The 21,814-nt window shown below is 41.2% G+C and overlaps 1 protein-coding gene across 2 annotated transcripts in view; it reads left to right on the top strand.

Moving 5' to 3' along the window:
* The first annotated feature begins 5,510 nt into the window (after positions 1-5,510).
* dnajc17 (DnaJ (Hsp40) homolog, subfamily C, member 17) overlaps positions 5,511-21,814 on the top strand; it is a 39,904-nt gene continuing 23,600 nt past the window's right edge. For both annotated transcript variants that reach the window (XR_014889911.1, XM_085256927.1), the window contains exons 1-7: positions 5,511-5,734; positions 15,621-15,690; positions 17,373-17,431; positions 17,544-17,631; positions 17,818-17,894; positions 18,544-18,661; positions 19,296-19,345. Coding sequence is in view for 1 of the 2 variants with exons in the window: in XM_085256927.1 (XP_085113053.1) it covers positions 5,654-5,734; positions 15,621-15,690; positions 17,373-17,431; positions 17,544-17,631; positions 17,818-17,894; positions 18,544-18,661; positions 19,296-19,345 (543 nt within the window). In the remaining variant the exon portion in view is untranslated. The remainder of the gene's footprint in view (positions 5,735-15,620; positions 15,691-17,372; positions 17,432-17,543; positions 17,632-17,817; positions 17,895-18,543; positions 18,662-19,295; positions 19,346-21,814) is intronic.

Genomic DNA, 21,814 nt, shown 5'->3' with positions numbered 1-21,814 from the left:
CCTACACTTCATCCTGCAGCATCTGGACTCCCCAGGAACCTACGCCAGGATCCTGTTTGTGGACTTCAGTTCTGCCTTCAACACCATCCTTCCAGACCATCTCCGAGGCAAGCTTTCCCAGATGAATGTGCCTGATCCCATCTGCCGGTGGATCACTGACTTCCTGACGGACAGGAAGCAGCACGTGAGGCTGGGAAAGAATGTCTCGGACTCCCGGACCATCAGCACCGGCTCCCCTCAGGGCTGTGTTCTTTCTCCTCTGCTCTTCTCCCTGTACACCAACTGCTGCACCTCCACCCACCAGTCTGTCAAGCTAATCAAGTTTGCAGATGACACCACCGTTATTGGGCTCATCTCTGACGGGGACGAGTCTGCCTACAGGAGGGAGGTTGAACGTCTGGTGTCCTGGTGCAGCCACAACAACCTGGTGCTGAATGCCCAGAAGACAGTGGAGATTATTGTGGACTTCAGGAAGCACACAGCTCCACTCCCCCCCATCATCCTGACTGACACCCCCATCACCTCTGTGGACTCATTCCGCTTCCTGGGTACCACCATCACCCAGGACCTGAAGTGGGAGCCCACCATCACCTCCGTCATTAAGAAAGCCCAGCAGAGGATGTACTTCCTGAGGCAGCTGAAGAAATTCAACCTGCCAACACGGACGATGATGCAGTTCTACACTGCAATCATCGAGTCCATCCTCACCTCCTCCATCACCGTGTGGTACGCTGGAGCCACTATCAGGGACAAACAGAGACTGCAGCGTGTTGTGCGCTCTGCTGAGAAGGTGATTGGCTGCAGACTCCCATCTCTGCAGGACCTGTACACCTCCAGGACACTGCGGCGTGCAGCTCGGATCTCAGCTGACCCTTCTCACCCTGGACACAGTCTGTTTGACCTGCTCCCCTCAGGCAGGAGGCTCCGGTCCATTCGCACCAGAACCTCTCGCCATAAGAACAGTTTCTTCCCCTCTGCTGTTGGACACATGAACAATAACCATATGATTGTCCCCGCCACTAACACATGACCCTACGCTGTGTCACTGCATCATTTCATGTCTGGCACTGATCACCACCTGCACTCATGTATATATCTTTCTACGTAGCACTCATAATTCTTATTCTCATGTATATATCTCATGTATATCCCATGCACATATCTTTCTACATAGCACTTTTAATTCTTATTCTTACTTTATTTTTTTCATGTCTATTTAAGTGCTATTTATGACAGCATGTTTGCACTGAAGCACCGCAGCAATTTCCTAATGTTGTAAACCTCAACATCTGGCAATAAACCCCATTCTGATTCTGATTCTGATTCTGATTCTGATTCTGATTCTATGGAAGGGGGCATTTTTAATTTTAACACAATCTGGAATCATCTGAATCCACGACACAGAAATAACCCGAAGACACTTAGACATAATCTTTTCTCTAAGATTTTTAGCTTCAGTGATTTTAGGGAAGTCTTTCAACAAATCCACTGCTTCACTAATAAAAGCAGTTATCCTTCATGTCTTGGGGCTACTTAGCTTGCTAGAATTCCACTGCCTTAAGAAAAGGGTAGATATATGAAAACTTGTGATGCTTTAGACAGCAACGTTTCACCAGCACAAGAGTTTTTGTTATTGTGAAGGAGAATGAAAAAAATGAGAAATGAGCAGCATGAGTATCATGTGTCTGTATCTCTCCTAATGGAGACTATGCAGGATAGCTGTAATACACAGGGATGGTTTGGTCTAAACATAAGCCACTGAGCAAATATTATGAACTCATAATGAGCAGCTCACTAGCTGAGCTTGTTGAACAGGATCAAGAAACATCAGCAGGAATCAAATATCTGACCTTCAAAGTCAAATTCAGCTTCATTGTCTCTCTTTCCTGTGTTGTTGTACAGTACAACAACACAGGCTACACTGGATACAGTGTAGCCTGTGTTGTTGTACAGTACAACAACACAGGCTACACTGTATCCAGTGTACTGTAATGCACACTGGATACAGCTGAAGCTGATGTATGAAGAAAGGAGCAAGAGGAGGATGGATTACTATTCATTATGTGTGGAGGAGGGCGGGGCAGCTATAGAAAGGATGAAGGGTGGATAAGGTATTTGGTCCTTTGAACTAATGTCTGAGAGAGAGCGAGAGAGAGAGAGAGAGAGAGAGCGAGAGAGAGCGAGAGAGCGAGAGAGAGAGAGAGAGAGAGCGAGAGAGAGAGAGAGAGAGCGAGAGAGAGAGAGAGAGCGAGAGCGAGAGAGAGAGAGAGAGAGAGACCTGGAGAGTTGGAGGTATACACAGGAGAAAAGAGGAATGAAAGTCGGTAGAAGCAAGAATAACTACGTGTGTAAATGAGAGGGAGACAACTGTAACAGTGAGGCTGCAAAGAGTAGAGGTAGTGAAGGTGGAAGTAGTTTAAATATCTGGGATCAACCACCCAAAGCAATGGATGGTGCACAAGACAGGTGGAGAAGAGAGTGCAGGTAGGGTGGTGTTGAGTGTCAGGGGTGATTTGTGATGGAAGGATAGGAGGAAGAGTGAAAGGGAAGGTTAAAATGGTATGGACAAATGCAGAGGAGTGGTAGTGGATATACTGGATACATGATGCTGAATGTGTAAAATTACTTGTTTCAGCAAGACAATTACAAACCACGTACTGGAGATACACTGTGGCTCTAAAGGGTGTCTTGTGTAAAACTGGCCTGCCTGACCTGCCATGAACTGAAGACATTTGATGCATCATGATTTGGAAAATCCAACAGAGGCCATGAACTGCTGAGCACCTCAAATTTAAGCAAAAATGGGAAATCTTTTTGCTTATTAAACATCGAGACTTTTCCTCCTTGGCTTTGAGTATATCATGTGGTTACATATTGCAACACTTTCTCCTGTCCCATCGTTACAAGAAAATAATCATCATCATCACATTAAACACAAGCATATATTTTACAGATGACTATAAACGTCTCACATTCAGCATTTGATGTGTTGAGGTCCTTACAGGGTCTTAAACTTATTTATATTTAATTATCATATCAATGTACTTAACAAAAAATAAGGAACTATTAGAGAAGTGTGTGGAAAATCCACCCTTACTGCTATAATGTGCTACAGTGGGGGATTAAGAGGGTAAGTTGTAGTCAGGTGCTAATCATCAGTAAGTGTGAGCATCTCACTTAAGTGGAAAACGTTCGAGACAGATGCCAAACGTCCAAAGCGTGGACGTCACAGTAAATTCACCCCAAGGTCAGACTGTGCAATGCTCAGAGAAACTGCAAAAACCCCCAAACTTACATCTCAGACTCTACAGTCCTCAGTTAGCATGTTAAAGGTTAAAGTTCATGACCGTACAATTAGAAAAAGGCTAGACATGTATGGCTTGTTTGGAAAAGTTTCTTCTCTCTAAAAATAAGGCACGTGGCTCAGGTTTGCAAAGTTGCATCTGGACAAACCACAAGACTTCTGGAATGGTGCTTTGACAGGTGAGAACAAAGTGGAGATGCACAGTGAAAAGCAAACACATCGATCGGCACAAACCCCTCTTACAAACTGTGAAGCACGGTGGTGGAGGGACGATGATTTGGGCTTGTTCTACAGCCACAGGACTTGGACACCTTGCAGTCACTGAGACGACCATGAACTCCTCTGTATACCAAAGTATTCTGGAGTCGAATATGTGAGGATCTGTTTGACAGCTAAACCTTGGCTCAAATTGGGTCATTTATCATAAGGACACAGTAAATCTACAACAGAATATATATAAAAGAAAATAGTCAAGGTGTGCAAATACATTCCTCATTTTTTCATATATTGCTTCTGCATTTTGGTTTATTTTTTGTCAGATAAATAATGTAATAAAGTCATGTGTTGTTGTTCTTCTAAGGTTGTACTTAAACAATTTTAAGACCCAGTAATAAACAGATTTTTATAAATTATGTCCTGATACGTAAAACCTTAGAATTGAAATAGAGTGTACTTTATTTTTTGCCATGACTGTATTAGTTTATGGTTTAGAAATCACTGCCTTGGGGTTAACTCTTTGAGAAACATTGTTGCACTAGTCCTGTTGGATAACCTTTTATACTTGGGCCACATCTTATGACTTCTTTTTCAGTCCTGTTTATCCTCAGTGTGCCTGAAGGACAAAAAAAGTTGTGCTTTGCAAAGACATTTTAAACTGAAAGAAGCCTGCCTTTTTACACAATCTGAAGGGACAGAGTCGTCACAATATTTCTAAACCGTCTGTAAGTAACAGGTGGCTTTTTCATCATCGAAAAAATTCCCCCACAAAAATTTAAGAAAAAGAAAGCTGTTTTTGTACATGTCAGGGGAAGTTCCCTACAGGAAGTGGTGCAGCCTCAGACCACATCTTGGTTAACAGATATGTAAAACCTATGCCATTAGGCCACAGATGGATTTATATCCACAGGAAAAAAACCACATGTAGCACTGAGGTGTCTGTTTACATTTTGCATCGGAGACAAGATGGAGCAAGTTTAATGGGCTAAAATGACAGTTTAGTGGGCCACACAATGAATCTAAATGGAAATAAAGGTGGAGCCTGGGTCCTCAAATCGATATAAACACGGCTTTTGTAAACACATTTCTTGGTGGACTAAACTTAATCAAACATAGGTAAACGTGTTCCCCTTAACAGCTACCCTGAGGTACCCCTGAGCAAGGTACCGTCCCTACACACTGCTCCCCGGGCGCCCAATGGCTGCCCACTGCTTCACTGAGTGAATGGGTTAAATGCAGAGAGCAATTTCCCCACGGGGCTCAATAAAGTACAATAATGTACACACTTTCTTTCTTTCTTCTAATATGTACTGTACTGTGCTGCCTGCTGTTACATAATTCGTCCACCAGAAGACGCTGTGGTCTCGTTGATCTTGATGGGCTTGGATAAGTTTTATATCCAAATTTAAATGTCGAAACAATGTTATTAGGGTGCCTTGGGAAGGACGTGTGCGCGCAAAATTAATGAAATCCAGTATTTTATTTAAACAAGGAGCCTACATGTGGCTTTTAATCCCCGAACATCATCATTAGCAATATCAAAAAATACAGTAAAATGAGGCTAATGTGAACAATATGCTGATAGAAAACAGGCACATAAGTATGGCACAGGAAGTCTCTTTTACTTAAACAAAATAAATAATTTAAAATGTTAAATACCGTTTATGTCTTGTGGTTAAATACACAGTGGGCCTTTAATGCCAGGCAGGATATTGTTCTAAATAACTAATTTCACACCTGACAGCAAGATAAAAATAGCCATCTATGCAGTGAAGCTTTGGATGTGAGATTTGTCACGCGTGAACAGCCCTTAAAGAGCCCACAGATGGGTCAAAAGATTTTAGAAGATTAATACTTGTGGAAAAAATTTATCGGATATAAAAATAATAAACGCTACAGTAAAAATAATAAAAATTCCGTGAGGGAGCTTTTCAGGAACCTAGAGAAGAGCAAGGAGACCCAAAAACTACAATACCCAGTTTGCAATGCACATCCTGGTTGAAAGGTTGAGGACGTCATACTCATGCTGCCTGGAACCACAACACGAAGCTAAATAGCTAGCAAAACAGCTGTTTTAAATAGTGGTATATTTATTATTTTTGTGTATTGGTACTGTAGCGCGTTTTGGCAGAAATGTCCGGAAAGGCTAAAGATATCCTACAGATGGATCTGTACGGTTTACTTGGAGTTGAAAGCACTGCTACAACGAAAGAGGTGTGTAAACTAGCACTTAAAGCTAGCTTTAGTCATTGTGTTAAAAATAGCCGTGTTAAGATAACCATGCTTGTAAGTAACGCATTGTAAGCTGCAACCTGTTATTTTTATTTGCCAGACTATTTATTATCAAGTAATAAATAATGCAAATTTGTTGTCTTAGGACATTTTTGTCACGAAGCAAGAGGCTATGATAACTTTCTGCTATGAAGATTAGTATTTCTTTTAATCGTATGTGTGTGTAAATGGTGAAGAGGTTTTTTGTTTGTTTGTTTGTTTTTACAGTGTGAGATAAACGTAAGATAAAACTATAAAAGATGCAGGTCCAGCGTGTCATATAACAGACAAACCGGCTAATGGTTCATTTACACCGTTGTGATACTCTGAAAGGCCGCTGAGTGGGGGTGTTGCATCAGGCAAACCTTTAGTACTATGCCTTGACATAAAATCCCTTTACAGTAGGGCTGAACGATTATGGAAAATAATCTAATTGCGATTTTTTGCCCCAATATTGCGATTGCGATGCGATATGCGATTATTTTTTAAGGTCTTTGTCTTCTGTATTATTAAACAAAGACAAGCAATACATCATATAGTATGGCCAATACTATATTACATTAATTTTAAACTGTTCTTTCCTGGAAGACAGACCTCTGTTATGATGACATGAGGTGATGCATGAATTGATGACTGACATTTTTATTTAACTTCTTCAATCACAACAGTATATTTGAACATACACAATAGTTTATTTTTAGCTTACAAACATCTGAGCATAAAGTGCTGACAAGGAACCCTGGTGTAAACATTAAAATGAAAGTCAGTACAATGTGCAGATTGCAGAAATATACATAAAAAAATCAGTGGCTTTACCACACTCAGTTTTTCGACATCTGTGAACTACTAGACAGTCATTCAATTAAAAAATAATATTAAATAAATAAAACTAATAAATAAAAAATACACACATCTTACTGATCTCTGCAGTCAGTAACATTACACATAAAGTGCAAACATAATAGCAATTGTATAAACACACACACAAACACGCCTTTAAAGTTTAAAGGCGTGAAATTGGACGGTCTAGTTCTGATTAGCGTCACCGCTGTCTCGGTGGAGTTTAATAAACTCGGCCGTCTGCTTCTTGCTATCTAAAATATAACCAGACACTGGTGTAAATTCTCGACTGTCTCATACTTCTGTTTAATAAGTTTTCTGTTTGACGTTTAGTCAGCTGTGTGAAAACCAAGGAGGAACCCACCCGGGGGATTAATAAAGTTTTATTTTATCTAATCTAATAACTTTAATCTCAGCCAAACCGATTTACTCACGAACAAACAAAACACTGAAAAAAGCCAAACAATAACATTTTTAGGTTGTCTAAGTGACTTATATATCACGTTTAACCCGAGCAGCGAAACTCCGCGGTGATCTGAAAATGATGTGCCGGGAGTTGTGCCGTTCTCGGCCGCATCAGTAACCCTCGAGCTCCCGGCTAGCTGTCGAGCTGGTGGGTAGCAGACGCCTCTGAAAACGTCGAAGCACTTTTGCAAATATGGGATATCTTGATAAACCGAGCAGATATTTGATGTTTACACAACTACTTTCTCGCCTGAAAAGATGTTAAAAGTTTATTTTGTGACCCTGAAAGATTAGTATGAGTAATTTTAAAACTTAGTAGCGGCCGCCATTGCTGGAAACTGGAGTTTGGCTGGGCCGCGCTATGAATTCTGGGATATGGTAGTAATTTGGACAGCCTTCGGCGCGTCGCTGTGACGTAATCGGTCTACAAATGCGGCCTCAGGAGGATGCAGCCCATGAATTTGGACATGTCCAGAGTATAATCGCAGCCTTTGCGGTTAGAAAATTGCACTTGATCATGTCGCGATATTATCGCAAATGCGATATATCGTTCAGCCCTACTTTACAGTGAAACTATGACCATAATTTCGGTGTGATTATTCAGTTATTGGTTTTTGACTGTATATATATATATATATATATATATATATATATATATATATATATCTCTTTTGTAATTTCAGTTAAATCAACATACTTAGCTCCTGAAAGCTGGTGTGGTTCTGAAAACATCTGATTACATGTGCGTTACTGCCGTGGGTAAACTAGTTTTTTGCTTTTCTGCATATTGGAAACAGAATTTTGCAAAATTCTCTTTGTTCTTGCAATCAACCCTGGAAGCATTTCCCCAACATCGCTTCAAATTTTCATCTCTGAGTGGTTCACCATGATTCCCTGAATCAAGCATTTTCCCTGCAACCACCTCTCTTCACCGTTTCCACAATCCCGAATCCACAGGCCTGAAGGGAAATTAAAATTGCTGCCAAAATGAGGGAGGCAGTTAATTTCTTAATTGGAATTCAAAGTTCTGTCCTCCCCAGAGGATTATCCTTAAGGAAGTTGGTGGTTGTGGCTTGGGTAGAATTTAGGCTCCAAAGGGAGGGGGGCTGATTCTGTGAGGTCTGTTGATGGTCGAGAGAGATAGTGGGTTTGTTTGTGTGCATGTGTGTGTAGTGCGTTTAGTCAGAAGGGAGGGTCTCAAAAATCAATCAAGTGTGTGAAGAGAGATGTCATCAGATGAGCTACTTATCCCAGCTATTAGGCACACTGTTTATCAAAGAAAGAGGAAGAAGCTCATCCCAGAGCCTGTTTATGTGGTTTTAGCCATAGCTTGTAAAACACTGCCTTGACGTAGGGGATTTGCATACTTCATGTTCCCTTGTTTCTCTTTAGCGTCTCTGCTGCTGACCTTTCGTTGCGCTTAGCTGGCTGATAAATGCCATGTAAACTGGCACTTCAGAGTTTATGATTTAATGACTTCATGGGGTTTACGTTATGCTTATAGTGCTAGGGAAGGCTTTTTCTAAAGACCAGTCACCAGTTAAACACTTGTACCTACCACAGATTGCTCGTCCACAGCCAAGACCACACAGAATTTCTTGTGGTTTGTTCAGCTACTTAAATTTTAATGTACCTATTACCTAATGTGTTTCAGTAACTACACGCTTGAATGGTTTACTTCCACTCAGAGCATCCAAGGACAGGTGATTTCATTGCATTGTAATAGTTCATTGTAAACTCAATGCCCCCACTGATGAGTTTCTTTTTCCTCTTCAAGTCTTTGTCAGAATAGGTGCATTAAGATTATAATTGCATTCTGCAGTGCACTGGGGAGCATCATCAGCGTGCAATCAGGACAGCAATTTTTATGCAGTTTATTTCTAGTGCACTAAGTATGTATTCCACAGTTATACAGCCATATACACTCTTAAAGCAGACAAAGCAGTTATAACTGAAGAAATAGATTAAACCATAATGATGTTTTTGCCAGATCAGTTACCGTTAGGTTGGTGTTATTGATTTAGTTGTTATTAAGTGAATTAATCAAAATGAGTGCTCTTCCTCAAACAATTTGATTACTGCATATTAATTTATTTATGCCAGCGTGATCTGTGAGGTTTGCATTAAGAAGCACATGCATCCACAGTGTGCTTACAGTTTCTCCCTGATACATCTTCAGTGAGGTTCTTGGGGTCATGAGGTGTTTTGGATCTTTTAGCATCAGACCTCCTCACCCAGATGCCACAAATGGGGTTGGCTCTCTGTCTTCCGTCTCCTGTAGCGCCCAGTTGCTTGCACTTTGAAGAGTGAACATCCTGCAAAACCTCCACAGCTAACCTCTTTGGGCTCACAGAGCATCTTCCAGCCTCTGTCCTGGCACTTCTCCAACAGCTCCTAGTACTTTGCGTGCTTCTTCTCGTTTACTCTTCCCACATGCTCTTCCCAGGGCCCTCTAAGTTCTTGAATGATTGAGTGTTTAGTCGGTGGCCTGAGTGATTGCGTGACAGTGTCTTGCAGAAAATACAGCTGTTTATCCAGGTCCATGCTCAGCTGCTAGTGGAGGGCTACATTCACTTTTCTTTTTACCTTTCTTTCTCTGGAGTATTTTGTTATTATTTTCTTCTAGCTGATAATATCTCATAAAGAATCACACATTGTTATTAATGAGGATGGATCCATGGCTGATCAGGCAGCTAATCATCTACACAGTAAGGGTTTCTACACCGGGACCAGTAGTTTGTCAGCCATAATTGGCACCAAAAACTGGTTTAATGAGGACAAGATGTGAGCATGCAGCTAAACTGAAGCAAATGGGCATCCGGTCGGCACTGAGAATGTTTATTTATTTATTTATTTTTTGCCAGGCACTAACTATTAGGCTACCGTTGGCCTCCTACTCCAGGATTGTAGTCTTTCCCTGATCTTGTGGTTCATTCTTTGACGAACAGAAGTGTGGGAAATAGTTGAGATTTCTTCCATTTAGTCTGTCTCATGCATGAAACAAGTAAATTGGCATATGAAAATGTGGAATATTTTGAATTACAACAGACAGAAGATACAGTAGGATTAAATACAGTTTTCATCATCTGTAAGCACAAGGGACAGCAGCTGGTTTTAGTCCAGGAGTTCTTCTGTTTTTCATTTTTTCCAACAACTGATGGATTCAGAGCCAGTCCTATAAGGTCACGGTGAACTGCACAAAGATAATTGCTAGAGTAATTGGCCGGATTAGGGCTATAGGAAGATGCCCTGCAATTGAAGACTTATGCGCACAACTTCTTAAAGATTGCACTGCTTTGGCTCCTAGTGTGGAGAACCAGCGGGCTCAGGGTCTTCCAGCATCAATTAAAGATTGCGTGTTATGGCACTGATGGGAGTAATCATGCATTATTTAACAAAACAGCTCCAGAGGCACAGTAGAGACAAGATATCGTGAAGGATCCTAGAGAGAGTGAAAAGGAAACGATTGGAGGAGGAACTGGAGAGAAGGGGAGTTATGATGACATGCAAGATGGCTGTTCTCCACCAGAGCAACTTTGGTGATGACAGGTTGTACTTGTCAAGCAGCTCGGCTGGCCAAACGTACTTCCCGACAACGGCAAACATCTGCTGTTAGTGAAGACGTGGCAGAGACATGTTTATCTTGTCAGATAGGTGCAGGTGATGAATGTGAGAAGCTGACTGAATGTGAATTAAGGACACAGTATAAACTCACGGGTGATGTATTTATTTTTATAAAGGCTGCTTTTATATCAAATCACATGTACTTATCTTCATGATGAACTCTGGTTTCCCTGTTTTTGGCATCCATTTCTGTATTTCTGAGTAAAGAAAGACTGCAGTCACAATTATTTATTAAAGGGTTTGAAATGTTTTGTTTTATGCATAAACGTGATGATACATTTAAAGGAAAGGTAAATTAATCATACTAATACCAGAACTTGAAGTAAATGCAGTAAATCCATTAATGGATTATCTGACAAGTGTTTGCCTGTATTGCTTTTTATTTTCTCTTTTCCTCAGTGCATCATATGAATGATGATCCAATTCGAGTGCAGTTAAACATTCACCTGTTGTGATAAAGAAATTAAGGGTTTTCTCAATAAGGAAGTAATCTATTCCTCAACCTCAGTTCCAAAACAGTGGGACACTGTGTGAAATGTAAATAATAACGGAATGCAATGATTTGCAAATCACATAAACAAATAAACGTCTCAAAAAAGCTGGGACGTGTTCATGTTTACTGCTGTGTAGCATCCTCTCTTCTTTTAACAACAGTCTGTAAACATCTGGGAAGTGAGGAGAGCAGCTGCTGGACTTTTGGAAAAGGAACGATGTCCTGTCTGATATAAGATTGTAGCTGCCTGATTATTCTAGGTCTTCTTTGTTGTGTTTTTTGCTTCATGATTCGCTGAATGTTTTCAATCAGTGAAAGGCAGGCCTGGTCAGCACCCAGACTCTGCCATTATGTAGTCATGCTGTTGGAATTGATGCAGTATGCGGTTTAGCATCATCTTGCTGAAATATGTAACGTCTGTCCCGATGTCCTCTGGATGGGAGCATATGTTGCTTTGAATCTCAGCATTAATGGTGCCTTTCCAGGTGTTTAGACTGCCAATTCATTAGGCACCCCCATACCATCAGATCTGCAGGCTTTTAAACTGAATGCTGATAACACGCCTGACCTTCTCCTTCTTAGTGTGGAAGTCATGGGAGCAATGTTTTCCACACATAATTTTATATTCCAACTTGTTAAACCACAGAACAGTTTTCCACTTTGCCTCTGACCATTTTAAATGACCTTTGGCCCAGAGAAGAAAGAAGTGTTTCTGGATCATGTTCAAATATGGCTTCTTCTTTGCAGGATTTTTAATCTGCATTTTTGGATGCAACAGCAAATTGTGTTCATAGACAGTGATTTCTGGAAGTGTTCCTGAGCCCATGGTGTAAGATCCATGACGGAATCATGTCTGTTTTTAATGCACTGGTGCCCGAGGGCCCGAAGATCACAGGCATCCAATAATGATTTTCCACAGCGATTTCTCCAGACTCTCGAAATATTTTGATGATATTAGGTACTGTAGATGACGAGACATTCAAAGTTGTAGTAATTTTATAATAACAAGTATTACTGTGAAACTGTTCCACAAAATATAGATAATTTTTTGCACATTGGTGAAGCCCTTTACTCTTGAGAAACTTGCTTTTTCCGGCTTTTTGTTGCTCCGTCCCCATTTTTTTTTGAGATGTGTTGCTGTCATCAAATACAAAATGAACTAATATTATTCAGAGAATATTTAAAATGTTTCAGTTTAAACATCTGACTTTGTTTTCTACGTTCTTCTGTGAATAAAATATGGGGTTATGAGATTTGCAAATCATTGCATTCCATTTTTTATTTACATTGTAGAATCCTAACTTTTTTAAAGCTGGGATTGTAAGGTAGTTTTCTTCTTTATTAATAAAAAAGGGAATTGACAATAGTTGAATATTTAACTGCACTTGAATTGGATCATGTTCTTTTCATTTTATTTAGTTAATTTTTAGCAATTAACAACTTTATAAAACCCATTAGAAAAATAATATTTTTGCCTCACTGCTTCAGGGAAGTCCTGAAAGCTGTAATCCGATTAATCTAAATATAAGAAATGCCAAAAGTTCAAAAACATTAGCTCATTAAAAAATTGCAGCCGGTGCTCAGTGCTCTGTCCTTTATGCACTACAAAATTTAAGATTGAACTCCTGTTACAACAGAAAGAAATCATTATGTATTAATGATAATGCAAAGTGGTAAGGCACATGGTCCAGATGTTAGCTAACTGAACTTAAATTATGGGGGATTTTACAAGAAAATGATCACACTCTCATTTCATCTTCCTAAATCTGTTTTTAAAAAGATATCATTTCATTTATATTAAATGGAAAAAGAGCTCTTAACTATATATGGAGCTACAACAGTGGCATAAGCTAAAGGAAGGCATAGCTCTTCCATATCTTGGCTGCTAACATTTCAAATGTTCAAAAATGATTTATATTGTGTTTTCTATTCCAAATACAGACTGATGCTATTTTGAAAGCACATTGCACAGCTCTGATTACCTCAAGTTCCTATTTTACAGTTTACTAACAACTCCAGACATGATTGATACTTCCAAAAAAGTGTGTATTACATATGTTTCTATTCCAGTTTAGGCATTGGTTCTCTGTGGTATAACAAAAGCTCACACACCTTTACATTTCAGTATTGCAAGGTACGATATAGCGAACATCAAGGCACAATAATTTTTGTCAAAATGACATTAATGCAGTGCAGGCTTGTTTTTGTCTCCACTTAAACTGCATTACCATCAGAAGATTATGTAACACTGATTTAAAAAAGAAAGAAAGATGTAGACTTGTTTTCAATCATGGTCTGCACATCTTGAGCAAGTTGGTTGGCGCTTTGTGGAAATCCACAGTAAGCAACTCCTCACGGTGGTAGAGGGAAAAAGGACAGAGTAGGACCCATTTTTAGGCTGTGTTTTGATCCCAGAGAGGAGCTGCAGTTCACTCCTTTGCAATTCAGTTCAATTTTATTTATATAGTGCATAATCACAAGAATGGTGCTTGAGGCAACTGTTGTTGAAGAGGAGTATAATTTTGAGGTGAAACTCGAGTCTTCACTTATTTGTATCTTACTTTAAAATGAGTTGGACAAAGGTATAATAGGGAGTGCATTGAACAGAATGTGAGAAATAGACAGGCGAGGATAATACAGGGGAAGCAGGCTAAGGCCAACAGTAAGCATATGTGTTTGGTTCTAGTCCACAGCCCTGCGTGTCAGTCGCAATCTGTAGGAACGCTGTGTGTGCCAAGCAGCAAGACTAAATATCCTCTAATGATGTCTAGTCTCTCAAAAAGCCCTCTCACTGAACCAAGTTCTCATTTACTGTTGGAACAATAATGACCCCCCCCCCCCCCCCCCCCCCCCCCCCCAAAACCCTAATCCAGTTTAGATAGAAGAAAGGACTTTTGACATTTAGGAGCTGTGTGAGCTGCAGTTATCTCCAGAGGCTTCACTGGAGGCTTGCTTGGTTCATATAATCAGTCAGAGGTTAAGCTCTTGCACCCTGGATGGAGGGCATCCAGTCTAATGTGTGACTGTGCTTAACTGTCATTGGAGCTGCAGTTAAAAAAGCCTGGACGCTGATTAATTACACCATTGTGCTTCCCCCCAATTCAATCCATCCACGTAAAGTCAGCTCAGTATGTTTTGGCGTGCGTTCTAGAGATAAAACTGTGCAAAACAAATTACAGGGAAACACTGCATATGCCAGAAGACAATGCATCCAATGCAAACGCTTCCCAGACATGAACAAAGGGGCTCCCAGTTTTTGTGGCCCGAAGCGTACTGGCAGGAGATTGATTTGCGCTAACAGGGAGAATTTGAAAACATCCAGAATGTTGGCATGACTGATTATGTCTGGTGAGAAAGTGCATGTCAGTGTTTGTGTTTGGTCTGTTCTTTAATGTGTATGTATGGGGGGGAGGGTTGGATGTGCCAAAACTTTAGCATGCAATGCATGTACTGTATATGAGCATGTGCGTTTGAGGTTGTGCAGAATTCTCAAGCGCTGGACTCCACAGCCCCCTCTGGTCTCTGCGGTAATTTTCCTGTTTCCCTTCATTCTCAAAAGAAGCAGATGTCTAATAAAAACCACCTCTCCATTAAGTGATTCCTAGAAGGACCAATGAATGGTTAATGTTCCAAGCAGTGACCCAGAGTTAAAAAATCAGCTGCCAAAGGATGCTGCTTTCAGACTATGTCAGACTTGATTTCATTTTTTATGACATATTCTATCTAATATTGTTTAAATAAAGATAGAATAATACTAGGTTGCAACTTCGTATTTATCTTGCAATCTGACAACTGGAATAGCCTGAGAATAGTTTTGAATTCTTGTACAGTGCCGTATGTACCACAGTGGTTAGAAGCCATTAACGGCATGTCAAAAGGACACGAAGCACAGGATCGGCTTAAAGTTTCAGTTTGATCCAAACAAAACAATTCCATTAAAGACCACATTTCACCTCAGATGTTTTTATGTCAGGCTGTTACTGTCTTTGGCATTATTTCAATGAGGCCATAACTTCTTAGACTTCTGGGCTAACTCAACGTTATAAAATTATTGATACACAGTAAGAATTATATCTTTACACGGTGCCCAAAATTTGTGCTTAACCTCCCAAGACCCCGAGCCCTCATATGGGGGACATTACATTTTGTTTTATTCTTTTTGTAATAGGTTTCTTCCTGCTAAAAGGGAGTGTTGCCAGTGCTTGCTCATTTGTTGTTTGTTAGGGTTTTTCCTCTATTTTTTAGGGTCTTTACCTTAAAGTCTAAAGCACCTTGAGGAGACTCTTGTTGTGATTTGAGGATATATAAATAGAACTGAAGGTTAAGGGAATTGTTCATTTTTCTGCGTTCTAACAAGCATTTTCCACTCTTTGTAATGTTTGGGGTTTTTCCCTCCTCCTTTTTCAGATCAAGAAAGCGTATCGACAGAAAGCGTTAACATGCCATCCAGACAAGAACCCAGACAACCCAAAAGCAGGTGAGTGAGACAGTTTTTGTTTTGCATTTACTGTTTTCTCACATGATCTCCAAACCTTATCTGACAGAGATGCATATAAAGATGCAGATGATTGGATGCATAGAAGTTCTGGTGTAGATCCACATCTCTTGGCTTACTAGCTGCGCACTTGGTAATAGTGCAGGTAATTGTCAGATTCAGAGCAGGTGAGTGTAGTGGTGAGAATACATCTCCTTTTGAGGGCTATGTGGGAGGAAGTACAACCTTAGAAAATTTCCCTCCCTGAGTGTCCCAGGTTCATGTGTCTTCTGTCTCCATTCTGAGGCATTGACCGTTGCCACTGAGGAGTTAGTTATGACCACTCACTGAGTTGCCATTAAGGTCCAGGGCCAAAAATGAATGCTCCAGAGTCACATTCTCACAGCGTTAAACTCTGCCAGATGTCCTGGCCACAGCACTCTGTCGCAAGGCAACCAGCGCATGTTTCTCCCGCCAGCTTTTTAGCTAGAAAAACATGGCCAGCATCACCATCCTCACCGCCCTCATCCACACTCTGTCCTCCCTGGGTTCATGTGTCCTTCTGCAGCTTGGTGCCAACCAGCATGTCAACAATTAGACCAGAAAATCTCAGCATAGCTTTTTGTCAATAGGGGAAAAATGCACCTTGGACAAGAAGCTGGTCACGAGGTATGTTTTCAAGTTAGGTTTATGTGGTTTCTGGATGGTTCAGACAATTTCTGATTATGTCAGGAAAAAAAGGAAATTGGTAGGGTTGAGAGGGATAACACAAAAGCAGGGGGTCGGTTTCCCAGAAATGGAAAAGTAGTGGTTTGGAGGCCCTCAACACTCGAACCCGCGCATGAAGAGAATTGGACTCTCTCGCACGAGAGTGGAGCAAGTCTTGGGACTTGCTGCCCCTCAGGGGAGGGTTGTTTGCATGTAAGAGGTGACATAGGGGTCACAATTCTTCACTGATTGACGATACCCCTCCCCACTATCCCCTCTCCCCTCTAAATACCCCATATTGTGACACTCGGAGGTGCCTGGTGGGCATGGCAGGTTTCCCCCAGTTGGATTTCATTCCAGCCCATTATATGCATGTAGGTAACCTGACCGCCTCTGCTGGCAGCGCGATCTCGAGAGCCTTCTGTTAGTGTGCAATGCCAGTCCCCACAGGGAGTAACAGTATCAGTCTGTTAGGCCTCCCATAAGTGAATGATTAAGCTTGGCTAGTATCGTGCAGTAATGTGCTGCTTGGAGGACAAGCTGGGGGGACTGTGGTCTCCCAGTGTACATTTGTCTGTGCGTGTGTGTTAAATGACAACTGGTGTAGTGGTATTTGCAGCAGGCTGGGCCAGGGGAATGCACGGCCGTGTCACTGGAGGAAACAAGTTTCGTGAGACCTGCGGCAAATTTTGAGACACAAATGTCGCAGTTTGTATCGGCTCCATGTCCCATCATCTTGAGGCATTCGTAGACATAACTCTGCTTTTGGATTAGGTGTCCTGTCCTTCTCAGTCTCCCCGTTTCAGTATAATTTTATGATCTGTCTTTTTTGTTTCAAACTGGCACAATTATCAACCCAATTTTTGTAAACCTTTAGCCACGTTTTTCTTTTTTATAGGTAATATCCCACAAGATAAAAGTTGAAGGCAGTAATGCAAGAAAATGCTCTTATTCTGTCTTTTTTTTTTTTCTTTTAGTTGAGCTCTTCCACCAGTTATCCCAGGCTCTTGAGGTGCTAACTGATGCCGCCGCCAAGGTAAGACCGCTGGTGTCTTGTAACCTCTAATATGGATCCTAGCCCTCAAGTAAACCGAGACACAGCAAGCCCAGCAAGGAGTGATCTTGAAGTCTAACGCTTTTTTTTTCAGGCTGCTTATGACAAGATTTGTGCTGCCAAGAAACAAGCAGAAGAAAGAAACAAGAAACTAGATAGCAAGAGAAAGAAAATTAAACTTGGTGAGTCATTTTTCTGCCGCATCCCAGAGATTATTTAGTGATATTATCTTGTGTTTCTTTCTAATTATCAAGTTTTAATGCTGAAGTACTGTTTCCTCTTTAAAGAATAATAATAATAAGTCAGTCAATCAATACTATGAGTATATGATGGAGATGTGGATTAGTTTGTGTGCGTTGTTTTGACAGACTTGGAGGCCAGAGAGCGACAAGCAGAAGCTCAAAGCCAGGAGGAAGTGCAGATCACTAGAACACTCGAGGAAGAGGTATCGCATTTTATAGAAATCACATTAGCAAAGATACTGCGCTGCAATTTGCCTTAAGAGGCTGCAGAAAATTTTAAATTTCACTATACTGCAGGTATAAGTGCTGTATTGGAAAATGCATCTAGGAAAACTAAAGCACACCCTGGTGCTTTCATTCTGTTTTTCATCAAATAGTTTTTCCTGATTGAGTTGAACTCTTCCAAATACTTGGGTCACGAACAAAGGCTCTGTCTAAGAGCTCCTCTCTTTATTTTGTTTTTTCACAGACATAATTATCAGTAAGGTCATTAAGGTGATATTGCATGACTCGGTGCAGTTTGTGCAGAACACCCATAAATAAAAATGGTGTGCATGCTTCCACTGTGAGTAATTTCCATATGCTCAAGGTGCTTCATGCATATACATAAGGAAGGAGGCCATAACCAGCAGGTGGCACTATTCCATTTTCTGACTTCATCGAGGCATTAGTGCCTCAAGTGATGAAACAAGCTGGTTTGTATAGCCTCCTTGAGTAGAGGACATAAACACAGAATTGCAGAGCAATAAAGCTGATCATATTCCAACAGCTGTTATCTTAACATGTGCTGTCACGTAACACTTGGCCACCTGTTCATTCACATTTCTGCATTTTATGTGCACCTTCTCCAAGATTGCCCGCTTGAGGGAGGAGGGATCCAGACAGCTTGAAGAGGAGCAGAGGCTCATCAGAGAGCAGATCCAGAGAGAACGAGAAGCACATCAACACGGAGGAGACCACACTCAGAGAAGTACATGCATTTGACCAATCCTTGCTGGTCTGAGTTAGCTAAACCAGTTTATTGTAGTCCTGACATTTTTATATCATCCCAAAGCCTTGCTGGGGTGAACCCCCTGTGTTTCCCATCCCTCGTCGTGTCAGCACAACCACAGCAGCCACCAGGCTCCCTGTGGCTCACCATGTATTATTCACACGATAGACTATAACAATAACTGAAATTATATTGGAAGAGGTCTGTTTTAGTTTCTTGGCAAGATAGCAAAGGGATGCCAATCACTGCGTACACAGAGCGGTCCATCAAACTTTTAACCTCATGGTAATATTTTTTGCAGCAAAAGGAAGGCAGCGTGTATATACTTAGGAAAACAACTGACTGCTGCCCTAAACTAGACCCCTTTTGTGGCCGGACAATTACTAATGCATTGTCAGCATGTCTTCTGCGTCTTTTCCATTTGCACGCACACAGCCCTCCCCTGGATCAGCAAGAGCTATACATTTAACACATGACATCCATTTTAAAATTGCTGTCTATCTGCACTAGTCCCTCGACTGCTCTCTTGCGTATAATATTTCAGGAAAACAATAGTTTCTTTGTTTTTTTCACTTCTCTGTCTCATCCCCCCCCCTCTGTTGCGTTTTGTCAGACTCAGGAGTGGAGAGATGTTCCAAGAGCAACGTAACCCCAAAATTGAAGGTAAGGCTCAGAATATGTGAAGAGAGGTCAGGGTTGGGGTGAAATATGTAGTAAGAGAATAATGTAGGTCCCTCAGTAACGTGGAGGAGCGACTGCTATATCTGAGTGAAATTTCAGGCAGGATCTCAGCGGGGAGTTTGATAAAAACCTTTTGCCATTTGTGTTTCATTATTGGAGACCACATAAGTTGCCTCACTACTGAGCACACATGCTATTCTGAAGTCCAGTCCTCTTGAGAGGGCACAGTGTCGTCAGGAGACCAGTATCTAAACTAAGAGAAGGCTTATTATATTTCCTCCTGGAAACAGCAGAGTCTGCATGTATTAACATGGGATGTTAGCTAATGTGTTTAGACAGTAAATCTGGTTTTAAAATTTGATAGCCATCTAGTGCCGCAGCGTATTCCCTGACGTTTGTGTGTTCAGCTAGAAAAAACAAACAGCGGCCAGACTGACAGCATCACAAATCATGTTGCATGGACAGGGACACGTTTACTGCAAGATTTATCTCAGAGGCTCTGCTTCTATCTCAGATTGCAGCCCTGCGTGCAATCAAAAATATTTTCTTATTAATAATTTATTGGCTTCCCACATCAGATACCTGCATCTGAACGTCTTAAAAGCATAACATGGAATATAATCTCTAGACAGTTAACCACAGCCATTTTTTCTATATTCAAACTGCCCATTGCTTTTCACTATAAAGTTTAATTTGATTTTAGAAAGTTCTCTATGACCTTAGCATAATTATCAGCTGTGTTGATGACTCGCTTTTTGAAGAATAGATCTAAATTTTGAGCAAACACAGCAGTGTTCCTGTGTTGCAGGCTGAAATCACAGACATCACATCATAGAAATACCTTAGCATTTTATTTGACGATTACCGGGTAAGGAGGTTATCGGTGGGGAGAAGAGAATGCTCTTAGATGGACATTTTCAGCCGTGATTGCTGGTAAAAAGACTCCATTTGCACTTGGAAGTTCCCAGAAATCCTGCTGCTCTGACAGTGAGCAGAATGCTGGAGCTGAATCAACAGTTAGCGCTTGCCATTTATAATACTCTGAGCAGTTGCTGTGATATTTGCCTCATTTCCCTGTTCTTTGTACATGCATATGAGAAGTTACACAATATCTGTCTTGTTTTTTAGGAGTGCAGGAACTCGCATGAGCTTTTAGTGACAGAACTCCAAACGGGGTTCATATGTTTTTCAATTTCTTTTTAAACTAAAGACACACTAACATTGTTATGTAAGCAAAGAAGTTGACCACAGTTCACATAGTAGAGGAGGACTTCCTCTCTTTTGCCTGTGACCAAACACGTTCTTAGACATTGAACTGCTTTGGATTATTTCTTGATTAATTTATGATAGTTAAAGCAAGTGAGTCACCACATTTTCTGTGGTCCAGGTGTCCATGTTTTGAATTTCACTCATTTATCTGGTGCTTTCGGTATGAATGGAAATTGACTGCAGGTCTTGCAGGTGGTGCCATGGTGATGTTCCAAGAGCTTAATAATGTCTTTTTCTCGTAGCTCCAGCGTGTGCTGATGGTTTTCGTAATCTGTGTCTCATCAGAGGCGAGCCCGCCTGGCAGGCTTGGCCTCTTTGTCAGCTGACTTTAATCAATGTGTTCTTTTTTTTTTTTTTTTTTTGGCCTGTCCCGTTTGGCTCTTTTGCATCAGAATTGTTGTCTAAAGGCAAAGAAAGATGCCCAACGGATTTACTTTACCAAACTGACCATCCCAGCCTTGCCGTAATGGTCCATTTGATTCACCTTTTATTGTTTATTTTATTTTCACTCACTGAATACGGGACAGACTTGACTGGAGGAAAGAAGGGGAGAAAGAAAGAGGGAAAGAGAAACAGCTGAGAAGAGGGACGGGGGAGAAGGGCAAAAGACAAAAACCAACAGAACGGGCAGAGAAAAAAAATGCATATATCAATCACCTGGATCACCTGCTGAGAAAGAAAAAAGAAAGCAAGCAGAAGAGAACAAGAGTAATAGAATAAACAACATCACAATGATATATGGGAATATAACAGTAAATACTAAATATTAAACATTATTGTGCAGCACATAAGATCAACAGAACACAGTGTGCTTTGAGGTAGGAGCCAAAAAGGGTGTAGTTTGTGGGTGTGATCACCCGTGTGTACACCTGTGAGCATGGACGCGCTTGTTTTTAAAAGGTTCCTTCATGTAATGATCTGCTAGAGGGTGTGGGGGGGCCACAGCCCCGTCCTCCAGGGCATGAAGCAGGTGTGGAGGAGATCAAAACTCCAGACATCCAGAGGCCCCCAGAACACAAGAGACCAAGGAAGACCAACAGAGGGGCAGCTGCGCCACTGTCCCGGAAAGAGCTGAGGAGAGTCCCAGATGAGGGCTCACTCAGCAGCCGCGGAGCAGAAGCCAGGGGGAGTTGCAGTGACGCGCCCGTGAGCTCCGCCGGCAGCCAGCCGTGCCTGAGTGAC

Source organism: Mchenga conophoros, linkage group LG19, assembly GCF_057382185.1.
Source record: "Mchenga conophoros isolate Kocher_MC1m ecotype Shallow Benthic linkage group LG19, M_conophoros_male_GT1.1, whole genome shotgun sequence".
In the NCBI taxonomy this organism is placed as follows: Eukaryota; Metazoa; Chordata; class Actinopteri; order Cichliformes; family Cichlidae; genus Mchenga; species Mchenga conophoros.
The sequence above is the reverse complement of the archived record's forward strand: the minus strand, read 5'-3'. Positions and strand labels throughout refer to the sequence as shown.